This window comes from Clytia hemisphaerica, unplaced genomic scaffold (assembly GCF_902728285.1).
Source record: "Clytia hemisphaerica strain Z4C2 unplaced genomic scaffold, Clytia hemisphaerica genome assembly, whole genome shotgun sequence".
NCBI lineage: Eukaryota > Metazoa > Cnidaria > Hydrozoa > Leptothecata > Clytiidae > Clytia > Clytia hemisphaerica.
The window spans coordinates 76,705-90,632 of NW_027103671.1; the positions used below are offsets into that span (position 1 = coordinate 76,705).

The 13,928-nt window shown below is 34.5% G+C and overlaps 1 protein-coding gene across 1 annotated transcript; it reads left to right on the forward strand.

Annotated features, from left to right (window-relative positions):
- The first annotated feature begins 12,534 nt into the window (after positions 1-12,534).
- Positions 12,535-13,020, forward strand: LOC136803387 (protein UXT homolog). Its single transcript, XM_067060109.1, has one exon. The coding sequence runs from the start codon at positions 12,535-12,537 to the stop codon at positions 13,018-13,020; it is 486 nt and encodes a 161-aa protein (XP_066916210.1).
- Positions 13,021-13,928: the final 908 nt, after the last annotated feature.

Below are 13,928 nucleotides of genomic sequence, written 5' to 3' on the forward strand. Positions count from 1 at the left end.
GGAGAGCAGATTTTTATGACACTGTAATTATCTATTCATAATATAAAAATAGAATTATTGTGTCATAAAAATCTGCTCTCCTACACAAATTTTGCGCCCCCTTGCCTACGCTCCTGAAATAATGGGTAAGAAAATTCCACAATAGGAAAATTGTCCTGAAAATTCCTCCAATAGGAAAGGAGGAAGCTCTAAACAACGATAATTCTCTTTGGGTTTCTGAGCTTGATTTATTCAATCTCCTTTGGTGGCGAGTTCACTCATTTTATGCCCACTTACTATAACTTTTTGCACTCCGTCAGTGGGAAAGTAGGCTACTTGCATCCACTAGAACGGATTCGTGCTCCTTATAATACCTGCTGTTTTGTAGAGGTCTACGATTCAGACTAGTGGGAAAGGTCGCGTGAAAATTTCAGTGAAAATACAATTCGCCAAATTAGCATTTCAAATTTTTTTTTACTGTTATATACATTTTACAGCTTTTTTATGAGAGCTTTTTTATTATAAATTTTTATTTTTTTCGGCTTTCTTTCACTAGTTTAGGTATAAACTTATTTCTTTTCTACATAGTTTATACCTAAACTATTCTTTCACTCTCTTTATTTTTTTCTTCTCAACTGTACAAATTTTTGCTGACTTTCCCAATTGGAAATCTTTAAATCTTTTTGGTGATAAGTAACCACACCATAGGGATTTCGTTACTCGCTGTTTTGTGAGGCCATTATTAACTCTAATAGCTTTAAAATAATTCAATTCCCAAAAAAATCTCATAATGTTTCCATTAACGGTAGTTCTCTAACCCATATCTCCTTTTGTTTGGTATAATTATCATGACAACCAAGATTTCCTTTTGGGAATTAAAGACAACGAATGTATTTACATTTTTTATTTATTTTATCTAATGTTTATAAAAAATTGTAAATATAATTTCTTCAGAAAGTTTAGTATTTCCAAGGACCCCGAAAAAGCAAAATATTAAAATTGTACAAAAGTATTTTAAGTAAATATGATTTGTATATATAATTCAAACTTATGTATCTAATACTTTTTCCTCATTTTTGTTTTTGTAAAAATATGTAAGAATTTAGCAAAAGTTTTCATTTCCCAAAGATCCCCTTTTGCCGGCTTTTGTGTTTTGCCCTCCGCTAAAAAAAATCAGCCCTTCCTCAAGCCACGCGGAAAAATTGCCAAAGAAACGAACAATTTAAGAACAAAGCTGAGCCTGGAATTGCAGAATGTTAAGCAAACCATATAAGGGTCAAATTAGTAAAAATAGGATATTATTAAATCTAAAATCCCTTTTGGCCTGGGAATAAGAACATGGTAAGAACAATTTTAGGCTTAAAGTGCCAAAAAGATTTTTTCTCTAAAGGACGAGCAGAAGCCTACAAAAATAATAAGAACAGGAGAGACCAGCCTCATAAACAATAGAGTCACAGAGAGGAACTGCGGCGCTACCCTCTTTTTAAAAGAGTGAAGCCATTAGGCCAAATTATAAGATATTCTGTATCAACATTTTCATGGCATAAAAAAGGGTACACTCATTATCAGAGGCCAAGTTTTCAGATTAAATAACGTTTCAATTTAATCTACCTCGACCAATTTTTCAATAATGTTCCAGCTCCTGTCAATTCTCTGCAAATTTTTAAACTCATTTTCAAGTGCTTTAAATATTAATTACTTCTAGAAGAATTAGAGTTACTTTTAACTCTCAGTTTTAACATGAGACTCACGACTCTCATGATCCAAGCTCTGTTCCAAGGCTGAGAATATAGCCTGGAAAATCGGGTCGAGGCTCAGAGTAGGGGGGGACCTAAGTACAGATTCTTAGCAAAATCTAATTTTCATTCAGCAGTGATTATTTATGATTAAGCTTATTTATAAAAAGGTTAGCGTTTTAGAAAAACTGCACAAGTCTTTTTTTACATTTCAGCTTGGAGGTATGCTTAGCATTATGCTTACTTTTTACCGAGTTTGAGCCTTAGTAGGCTTATAATTATAAACGTTATGCTTACAACCGCCGGAACCTCGAACTTTTTCTTCCCGCCCGCGCCTTGCCGTGTTTAAAAGGGCGGTTTAATTTTTTTGTTTAAACGGTTGGCGCCGGCGGGCGGAATGGAAAGCAATATGCTAGCAAAGCTGTGCAAGATTTTTTAAATCATTTAATCAAGTGCCCAGATGCCATGCGGACTGATCTGACATCTGATGATGAACGACTGCCACTGCCAGACTGCTGACCTTTAGTGAAAGATTTCTGAGTTTTTGAAAGGTCAAGGTGCATGTACAGAAACAGAAAGCAGGGCACAAATGGATCAGTGAAGTATTTCTTTCTCAATTTTCTACCTTCTTCAAGGTTAGAGGCTTCATGCATTAGTGGCTATAAAGTTTGAGCTTTCTGTTTCTTGAATTTGTCTTTGTCCAAACTTATGACATAAAAATTTAATTAGCTAGTGGCTAGGTCATCATTGAAGCGAAACCCCTGGCCTGGTAGAAGGTGCTCCCCAAGAAGTTAGGCCATATACAGTCAGACACATCCTGGCAAATGAACGGGGTGAGCATTTGCATGGGGTATTCGTCACCCAGTGTAAATGAGATAGGACGTCTCAGGCTAAAAGCGTGAAAATGAATAAAAATGAACTTCAAACTGAAAATGGGAAAAAAGGAAGAAAACTGGGAACTTTATTTTTTTGTTAAAAGTTTCTTCAATCTTCGAAGGAAAAATTGACCCATGGAAAAAATCATCTATGCAGCCAGTATGGATTTCGTGCAACTAACGCCGAAGTTCTTCGGCGTACAACTGAATCGTTTTTGGCGCATTGGCGTAAGGGTACTTACAAACATTGTTTGATTTCCAGTTGGCGTAAAGTAATAATTCCAGCTCGGCGTGAATGACTCCATAATCCATCGAAATTTAGCTTCCATTTGGCTAAATTTACTTTCGTTCGCTTGGGCTCCACAGGTGTTTGCCATAAGCAAAAGTTGGTAATGCAAAGTCTCACAAAATCGCATTTAGCAAACGCAAAAATAAAACTCCATTATGACGGCATCATGCGAGAGCAATCAGAATACCAAAATAAACAAACCTTTAACCTTTCAATAATCCAAATAAACAAAATATTTCAAATGAATTGATGTTTAAGTTTGAAAACAAGCACCATTTCCACCATACACTTTTAGAGCAAAAAGCACCATTTCGCTGAAATCTGCTGCTCTTCCCGGGCAAATAATTTCTCAGAATGTCAGAGAGTCTGGTGCTGAATATATAGTTTAGTGGGTCAAACTTGTTTTAGTTCTCTATCTTTAGATAAAGCCTGAAAACCTCATGACGGGCGTCATAAACGATCTTTGTCTATTTTGAAGTCGTACACTCTTTTACTTCTCAAAACCATTTAGATTCAGGTTTTATATATAATAACAAAGATATTTAACCAAAATTTGTTTCATTAAAGCTATTTTCTTTCAGCGAAATAAGCCTTTAGTAAATATTTAAACCCCCGGTTTTATTTCGATATTTACAATGTGAATTTATAGCGGGAGTTGGGAACCGGCTAGATTGTATCATCTGATTGGCTGAATGAGCAAACGCGGGACTCGGCCCAGGATTTTTTACCGCGTTTTAAACGCGCCTACGGAAATGTTTATTCTTTACACTTTCGTTTTCAAAATCTGTTGAACATGGATCTTGGCTTGTGACGATTACCTCGCGTAACATCTGTGGCTCGCGTCAATTTAGTAATTATGTTGGCGCAAAAGAATATCTTCGGCGCGAGATTTCGTGGAATCCATACTGGCTGCAGTTCTTCAAAATGAAGCAAAATAATTCAAACCCAGTTCAATTGCGTGGGGTATTCAGCACTATTACATCACTTTTGTTTTCGACCCCTTGCATTTGCCACCAATCACAAGTGAAAAATACCCCCTTCATTTGCCAGGATGTGCCTGACTGATATACTGGACTTGAGATTGAATGAAACTATCTATCTATCTATATATTTAAGTAGTAACAAAACATACATGTTCGTTCTCCCTACATATAAAAACATTTAACAAAAAAATACAAATGAAAATGAGTTAAAATAAAATGTTTGGTTCTTTATTCAAAAATAATTTATAATATAAAATTCCTAAAGAAAAAGCTCATATCAAACCAAGGATGGCACAAGGTTCAAACAAAGATATCAAACAATGGCACAAGGTTCAATTGACAGAGTTTAGCTTATGGAGCAAGGTAGCTTTACCCGTTTCAGCATATTCCAGATACCTTTTTTACTTTAACTAGTACGTTATTGACTTGAGTTCTGGCATAGCATTGTCGTATGTCTGTAGCTGGAATGGTAATGCCCAGGCGGTGTCAGTCAGCAGAGCCTCCTTGGTCTTTTATAATATTAGTTCGGATAGAATAAAAACATACCTGATCAACACAACCAAACCTTCTGTCTTGCGTTTACTCTTTCCTTCTCAACAACTTTCGTTTTTGCTTATGTAGGTTTTAAAATCCACAAGTAATGAACCTCTTATAGCTTTATCTGAATAAATCTGTTTGAAAACCTTCTGTCAGGTTTTATTCCGTACGTTTTTTATCCACGTGGTGAACCGTTTTCCCAGATTTCCCAATAATTAAAAATTGGAACTTTCCCGTGGGCGTACCCCCATCACGAAATATTTTTCGTGAAAATTTGCCGTATTCTAACGCTAATATAATCTAGATAGGAAACAAATATTAAATTGGATTCTTTTTTTGTTCGTATTTCTAAATTTCACGATAAAAAGAACTATTTACAATTATCATTTTCTTTAACGGGCGTTGAATCGACAATGACATATTTAGTGATGCCATAATCAATGCTGTGCATATTATGTCAACATCCTTTTCATTGGATAAATATACCACTAAAATATACAAGAGAAGTAAACATAAATTTATCGCCAGCAAGCACGGCTTAGCTAAGCGCACCTCTCTTATTCATTATCTAAGAATTGGAACGGGCAAAGATTACCGCGCGGGCTGATTGCGGACAAAGGTTATTTGAAGATATTTTCAGTTATAATCCAAGGTAGAACAAACTAAACATAGAAAGGGGGTATTTTTTAGTGCTCTATACGATGGTCGGTATTTCTTTTGAATTCTATGTTTAGATTTTTCTACCCAGCCCTGTTACTATATGTACGCGCCCTGCTGCTAAGACCTTTGCTTGAAATCAAAAGTGAAACCAAAATAATTTAGCGCACACTGCCAATCACATAATATCAATAAAGTGAAAGGAGGTCCTGACTGTGCAGTGTCAACCGAACCCTATCAAACCAATTTTCGTTATCGAATCATCGAACTTTATCAAACAAAATTGTACGATAGCTGTTCGATTACCGAACCCAATCGAACAGCTATAGAACTTGACGAAAGTTTCTTGATAAGTTCGATTTAGTTCGATGAGTGTTCTTTGTTCGATGAAGTTCTTTGTTCGATGAAGTTCTTTGTTCGATGAAGTTCGATTGATGTTTGATGAGTTCAATGAGTTCAATTTTAATTTGATGTGGTTCGATGAAAGTTCAATGATTGTGTCGGATTGATTCTACTTTTCTTTACACCTTTCAGAAAATTACGAGGTTGTTAAATCAAAACACAGGCACCGTATGCTTCACTCATTATTGCTCATTTGAAATAATAGAGATGACACTTTCTTTAAAGAAAGTAATAAAAATAAAAATCTTTTTTTTACAAATTAACGACCAAAGAGCTTGTCCCATCCGATGGGATAGATATAGGATGGCCCGCAAGAATGGCCTGTGGGCGGCCGCCAATACGCCCTCGAAATATAAATAAAAAATCGGCGGCAAGGTATAAATCCAATTAATCGAACCAATCGAACTTCATCGATCTTAATCGAACTGATCAAACCTCAATGGTATTCATCGAACTGCGATCAAACTATAATCGTATAATCGAACCGTCATCGAACTTTACAAAAGTTTTCCCGGTTCGATAGGTGTTTGATTGGGTTCGGTAATCGAACAGCTATCGTTCGATTAAGTTCGATTAGTTCAATAACCGAACAGTTCGATTGACACCGCCTGGTAATGCAATACGATAAGTACATACCGCACCGTCAGTTAGGGAAACCATCCAGGATCCTGCCATTCTATAAGCCAGCAAAAACTAAATGACACTTGTAAACTTAAGTTTCTTATACCATTTTCCATCGAAAACAACCAAAATCATTACATTGCTACCGTAAGTTGGTGTAATATCGACATCCCTCGTCTAATGTCGACACCCTTCTTTAGAGAAAGGAATAATATGAAAGCTTGAATCACTGATTGAAAAAGGATTATTCCTCTCTGACCACTAAGCAAAGAAAAACAGTTTCAACCTTTCTATAAATTTCAGCTGATAGAAAGGGTGTCAGAATTAGAACAGGGGTGTCGACATTAGACCAAGTTACGGTACTTCATAAAGCCGGAGACCAAAACAAATTATCTTTCAAGATTATGGCGCCCTTTTGGATCTATTGTTAAGGCCATCTAAAATGGTGGAAAGAGTTGCGGAAAGACAAAAGCACCAGTTGCTTCGAGGGTGGTAACGCCAAAACGCCCAATATGAATTATCTTCCAACAGACAGTTAGGGAAACCATCCAGGATCCTGCCATTCTATAATCCAGTATAAACTAAATGACACTTGTAAACTTAAGTTTCTTACCATTTCCCATCGAAAACAACCATTGCTACTTCCCAAAGCCAGAGACCAAAACAAATTATCTTCCAAGATTATGGCGCCCTTTTGGATCTATTGTTAAGGCCATCTAAAATGGTGGAAAGAGTTGTGGAAAGACAGAGGCGCCCGCTGCTTCGAGGATGGTAACGCCCAATATGATCTTCCAACAGAAGACGAGTTAGTTGCCGCGCAAGTTACGTCACGCACTCCACCTCAGCGCACAACGAACGGTGTTTCAGTGAATATCAATAGTTATAAGAATATCTTATGTGCTTATGCTTACCTTCAGTAAACCTTGAGTGCTTCAATGAAGATGAAGAAGGTAAGAAGATAAAAAAGGCGCTGGATAGTTTTCATTATAACAGTTTGGTTAATCATTGCTGAAAGTTTGAAAAAGTTTTTCCAATGCAAAAAAAAATTCTGCTACTTAAAAGCACAGTGTACTTATACTTACTTTGTTTGCTACCTCGTCTAGGCTGAAAAAAGTGCAAAAAGACACGAACAGCATTTTTTAATGACTGTTGTTATGATTTTTTTGATTGTGGCCGCGTACAGGAACTCGCCAAATGCTCCTAACTGACAGAAGGTGAGTTAGTTGCCACGCGCGTTACGTCATGCACTCCACTGCAGCGCACAACGAAGCGTGTTTCAATGAATATCATTAATTATAAGAATATCCTTCGTGCTTACCTGCAGTAAACTTCGAGTGCTTCATTGAAAATGAAAAAGGTAAGAAGATAAAAAATGCGCTGGATAATTTTCATTGTAACAATTTGGTCAATTATCGCTGAAAGTTTGAAAAAGTTTTTCCAATGCAAAAAAAAATTCAGCTACTTAAAAGCACAGTGTGCTTATACTTACCATGTTTGCTACATCGTCTAGGCTAAAAAAAGTGCAAAAAGACACAAACGCCTTTTTTTACTGAATGATGTTAAGATTTTTTATTGCGGCCGCGTACAGGAACTCGCCAAATGTCCCTAACTGACCGTCAACTGCTCTAAGGGGCAATGTCCATATTCAAAGCCGCCACGTGTAACGGGAAAAGACTGTTGCTTACAAAACATACCTACCTACCTCCTTAAGGTTAACGGTCTTCATGATTTGACCAAAATTTTACCGAAGCTTTCATTCCCGCTAAAATCAAAATAAACAGCCCGCTACAAAGGTCGCCATTTTCGAAGGTTTACAACGGCATTACATCACAATTCTGCACAATTTTTAAACAGCCTTTGTTTTAAAAACTCCCAAGACAAGAATGTTATACTTTGAAACCACCCCTAAATTGCTCAGGGAAAGGATCTTGGATAGCGTGCTAAATGAAAAAGCAAAGAAGTGAGCGCGCGCTGCGATAAGCGGTCTTTGATTTTTTCCTTGAAATTTTTAATGGAATTTCATTTTGATCATCAATGCCACGGCTAACTCTCAACATTCCGATATTCCTACCCACTAACGGTCTTTTACCATTACGTGTGACGACTTTGGATATGGACGTCACCCTTAACTTGGGGCGAATGGTCGAAACATGGGACTGTTTGATATCTGGCCTGTATTTTCACTTACTGTACTGTTAAATCTCTTTGACAACAAATTTGTTTTGATAACTCCACCAAGTTTATCAATCATACTTTCTATCATAACATGTCACGATAACTTTCACTGATAGTGTGCCTTTTTTAACTTTTTGTTTTCATTCAAAATGACCGGACGCCGATTGGAGAATTAGAGAACGCCCGCCGCTTAATTAGGTTAGCTAACTCCCTATTACCCAATGGGATTAACAAATAACAAGTGCATAACTTGCCGCGCGAGTGAGGTCAAACGCTCCATTGTTTTGCCACTAATATGGTCTTCTTCGTTCCAGACATTTGCTTGTGTTTCACTACGGATTTTTTCATATTTCAATTTAAAAGCTTACTCGGTGCGAAAGAGAAATCGTGTATTTTTTAATACGCCGTTCATTAACTCAAATCAAATGACTTTGGAGGTTCGGTGAAATGGTGGCTGAATTGCCGTCCCATGTTTTGTCAAATAATCCCGAGTTAGAGCAGACCAAATGTGTTTTTAAAGCATTTTAAAAGTACATGATTTGAAAAAGTATTTAATAAAGTAGTATGTGTTTCAAAGTGATATGAGGGATATTAATCCTAATTTCACAAACTGCCATATCATTCCGGATTAATTATATGACTGATTTTATTATTTTTTAAAGAGCTATCTGAAATGGTGATGCCAGAAGTAAGACATAAGATTTATGATGTATTGCTATAGAAATATGATTTTTTGCTTCAAAACACAAATCATTCTATATCACTTTCAAATAGTTGCAGAAATTTCATAAATATAATATCAAGCAACAAAACCAATAATCCAAAATAATCCATTTATATCCAAACATTCAAACAATACAATTGGGAAAAAGATGTTTCATAAAAATTGTATTTTCGGCTCATATGCAAAGACACCTGCATTATTATCAGCGAGTAACTGTTCGTTATCAGTGCCACATTTCGAATTTTTCGTCTTCTTTGTACATTTTACTTGAACTTTTCCTCCTTTGACCAAGACAGCTACTCACAATATTTGTGTTTGTTTTTTAAAAATCTGTTTAATTTTATAATCGAATGTTGCCAAAAATAATCGAATGTTTTGAAAATTCGAACACTTGTATGTGGGACGTGAAATTTTGTTAGGAGAAAATGGTTTTGATAAAAAATATTACTTCTAATAATGAAGCATAAAATCTCAATTTCTCCAGAATGGTTCAACAAATTTTTTTTTTTTTTTTTTGACTGCGTTTTGTTTGTGGCAGGATGGCGGAAAAGTGGGCGTATCAGAGATTTTTCGCGGGAGCCAAGGTATCACAAAATAATACCCCACAAAAGGATGATAGCGCGCAACTTAAATAAAATCAGTGCGATCAATTAACAATTTAATCAAACTTACACTGCTCACATCTTGAAGCCATTTTTTTAATGTTGTTTTTCTCTAGAGACTTTCCAGCGTGTGCAATTGATTGACATGTCAAAGTTACAAAGTGTCGATAACAGAATTCACAATTTTCTGCGAAAGAACACACTTTTTTTATATCTTGTGTTTGGACGCTTGTGCGGATGTGCACGACTGCATTTACGTGTTTCTCGTCGCAAAGATTTGTTCCTTTTGCTCTTTTTTGGCAATTATTGCCAAAAATTGCAATTTTCTTAACAATGAAATGCTGAATCAGCAGAAAAAGTAAAAAAAGTAAATAAATGAAAATTGTGGATGTCGATTGAAATGAAATAGTGACTCTCCTACCTCTTACTCTTTCAGGAATATAAGAAATGAATAGAAGTGATGAAATTGACATTCAAATTGCCAGAGGATTTATTTTCGATTCTCCAAGAGGTACATTTCTAAAGAGCGAAACCGATAGTTTTGATTTTTTAGTGTCACCATCCTATGATTACCAGTACCTGAACAGGAAGAAATTGTCATGTGGTGCTTTCATTCTTGATACTGGCTGTTTAGTCAATTTCACGTTGACAAATGAAAATAATCTTTCAAAATATTTGAATGTCAAAACCAGTAATGTTGACGCGGTTACTAATGAGCTGAAGGAGGATCAATCTTGGTCTTTACCGGTCCCAGAGGCATTCACAAATACAACTGGTCATTTTTTGTTTAGCTCAGATTTGACATACTGCTTATCCATACATCTTGAGAGACCAAAATCGCTTGATAATGTTGTTAAGTCCATTGTAAGGATTTCTATGTTTTCTTTCCTCAATGACACGGATAAAAGCAGCATCAGAAGCTCTTACGAATTACACAAAAACATCCAGTGTATTCGATCCACCAAGAAGGTTACTAGCATCAAAGTTTGTATGTCCACAAATCATACGTTATGTATTGTTTTGAATTATGAGAATCCAAAAGATAAAACAGTCCAGGTATTAAAAGTTCACCACAGACTTTCACAAAATGATATTGATGTAGATCTTATCAAACAAATCAGATTGTCGCCAATACTTACATACATTAGAGATTTATCTTTTAACCAATTTGGTGATAAATTGATAGTGGAATGTGCCAAGGATTTTGCAATATGTCCAATGTCTACAGAATATGTTGACAAGTGTAAACCATTTCAGGGATCACATCCTTTTATAACATACAATGTTTCACTGAAAATGGAGCTTCTCATTAGAGATTCTTATTTAGAATTAGGAAGCTGTATTGAGATTTATGAAATTAAGTCAGAGCTCTCCGAGGAAGAACGTAAAAAGAAACAGCTATCTTATTCACTTATCTGGAAAGTGACCGCTGAAGAATTGGGCTTGCATCGGGTCCATGTTTTTCAAGTGCAAAGTTTTACAGAAACACTGATTTTTTACAACCAATCGCATACAATACATGTTTTGAATCCTTTTAAAAAGAAAATCATTAACCAGCTTGAGATGAATAATGGGCCAATGGATCTGCTTTGTCGGTCATGCATGGTTGATTGGTCTTGTCATGAAGTTTACGTCAAATTTATTGATTCTTCAAGAAGTTATTGTCATCTGAAAGTTTACCAGTTGAAATCACCCTTCACGTATTCTTTATTAGATCAAGCTGCCAGGAAAGTGTTGAATACCTTCTCAATTGATGATTTGAGCAAATTAAATTTACCAAATGTTTTTCGTAAAAAATTAGGATATTTCTAGATTTTTTATTATTTTGTTTTTAGTTGACATTTTTAGCAAATTTTAGTTTAGGTTATTTAAAAATTCACACTAGATTATTAAACGCCTACCAAATATCTGTCGTTTATGTCGTTATGGGTGAAAAAATAATGCCAAAACTCCCAACAATTTGTGTTATTTATATAAAATGATAATGTTTGCAGAAGGTGTTTTTAAATATCAATACTCTGTCTATAATAATTACTAGGTACGTAAAACAAAAGTATACAAATTTTTAGAGTGTCTGGAATTACCGATCACTGACTGTTATTTGCAGCACTATAGAGGTATTGTTGACTTTAGGTATCTGAAAAGCACAATAAATTTTAAGAAAGATGTATACTTTTTTTCCCCTATTTGGCATTTCAATCATACAAGAAATAGTTTTTTTTATCATGACTTTATACGTATTTTATTTATCATTTTGTTCATATTTATTTTTATCCAAGTATTTGACTTTTTTATCCAAAACTTTATCTTTACTGCGATCTTTATAATGATATAAGTTTTTTTTTAGTACAGACAAAACCAAAATTTCATCTTCATTTCGTTGTGAATTTTTTTTTTAATTGAATAGACAAAGTATAACGGAGAGTGGTAAATAAAAGGTTGCATAATGAATATTAATTTACAAAGGAAACTGCTTTTTACGTTGGTTACTCTTCATTATCACAATCTTTTCACGCACAATTTGCAGAGGGGTATGAAGCCCCCTATGTTTAATTCATTCCTCTTTATACCCCCCCCCTTCTGTAATGAAATCTCACTCCCTTTTTTCACAGAATCCTGTTTCGAAGGAAACTTGCTCAATACACCCCTAAAAGAATAAAAAAGGAGTACAAAGTCAACAATTTCACATTTTCATAATTTAACATTTGTATATAATCAAAAAAAATTTACCAACAAATTTCCAAACTCCCATTTCTTATTCTAACGCCCCACCCCGCTATATTACCACCCCTCCCAGTTTTTTTACACCAAAAAATATTTTTAGTTTTGATTATGACCATGCTCTAAATCAATACCAAAGCTTCATTGAAATAAATTGAGATCGTGTAATTTTCTTATTTCTTATTTTTCAGGGATATAAAAATAAATTTAGAAAAAAAATATAGATGGTCAAGATGAATGAAAAAGTGTTAAAATATGAGGAATTTTTAAACGAAAAATTGAGAACAGATTTGAGAATAGTACATGAACAAAGGGATAAACTCTACAAAGAAATTAATGAATACATGCAGGTTAAACGACTCATAGAGACTCTCAAAGGACAAAAGGAACATAATAATACAGATGACAAAAAGTCTCCTGATAAATGTACCGCTAAAATGAAAATGGATTTGGGTTGTAATTTTTATTGTCAAACCTTAATTCCAGATTGTTCTCGCATTTATCTTTTGGTTGGGTATGGATATTTTGTGGAAATGACTCTTGAAGAAGCTGATAATTTTATTGATAAGAAATTGAAGATCCTTAAAGATAAAAGTCAATTGTGTTCTAAGGACTCAGCAAAAATTAAAGCACACATCAAATTAGTGATGGGAGGTTTGAGAGAGTTACAAAATCTCAATTTTGGAAACGAAAAACCGAAAATTGATGTTTTCTTATGATTGAAAAAGGGCGTGTCAGAATGTAGATTTATTTTATACATTTTTAATATAACATGTGAAGAAAAAAGAAAAATTTTCTATGTTTTGTTATAATACATCTTGTTTTATTGCAAGTCTTAAAATCTTTACAAGTCACTTTTTTTGCCACACCAAAAGTTCTAAATTAATCATTTATTTTTTTAATAAGTATACAGTTGACCTTATTTTTTTATTTTGCCAGGATTTCCCAATTTTATTTTCTATTAGTCCCTTCGAAAGTCTCTTTTAAAAGCTCTGTTTTAGAAACATTTTCGTACAAAATTACAAATAGACGTTATCCACTTCTTTTGCAGCAGATGATCTTGAAAAATCTAGATTAGGTTTCTAGATTAGGTTTCCTAATGAATGGAATATTACATTTCTTAAAAATTTATCAAGACCATCTTTAATCTGTCTCTATATAACCATATTTTACTTTTTATTTTGATCTGTGCTGGGAAAGTAAATGATCTTCCTTATAAATTTGAAGGCCAATGAAGCAAATGATTAGGATTTTTAAGATAGTTACGTCCAATGGATTTCATTGTTGCAGTACCTACATCTTTATTGGTTTATTGGTCTGTACTGTGCTCATGGCTGCTTATATTATAATAGTCCAGAACTTTGAATAACTTGGTTTTGCTTAAAAAAATATGATTTGGGTCGGACAATGTCCGATGTTCGATCGTTATTTCAAGCCCAGTAGTTCTGTAGTCTTACGAAAAATATGTCTATTTTTTATGATTTTTGTTTTTTTTCTTTTGTTTATTGAGTCATATAGTATAAACATTTCAGTGTTTTGTCGATCCAGAGGTCTACCACCTTTTAAAAATAATCACTAAACTATTTTTTGTACATCGTGTTCATGTTATTTAATTTCATAATATTTT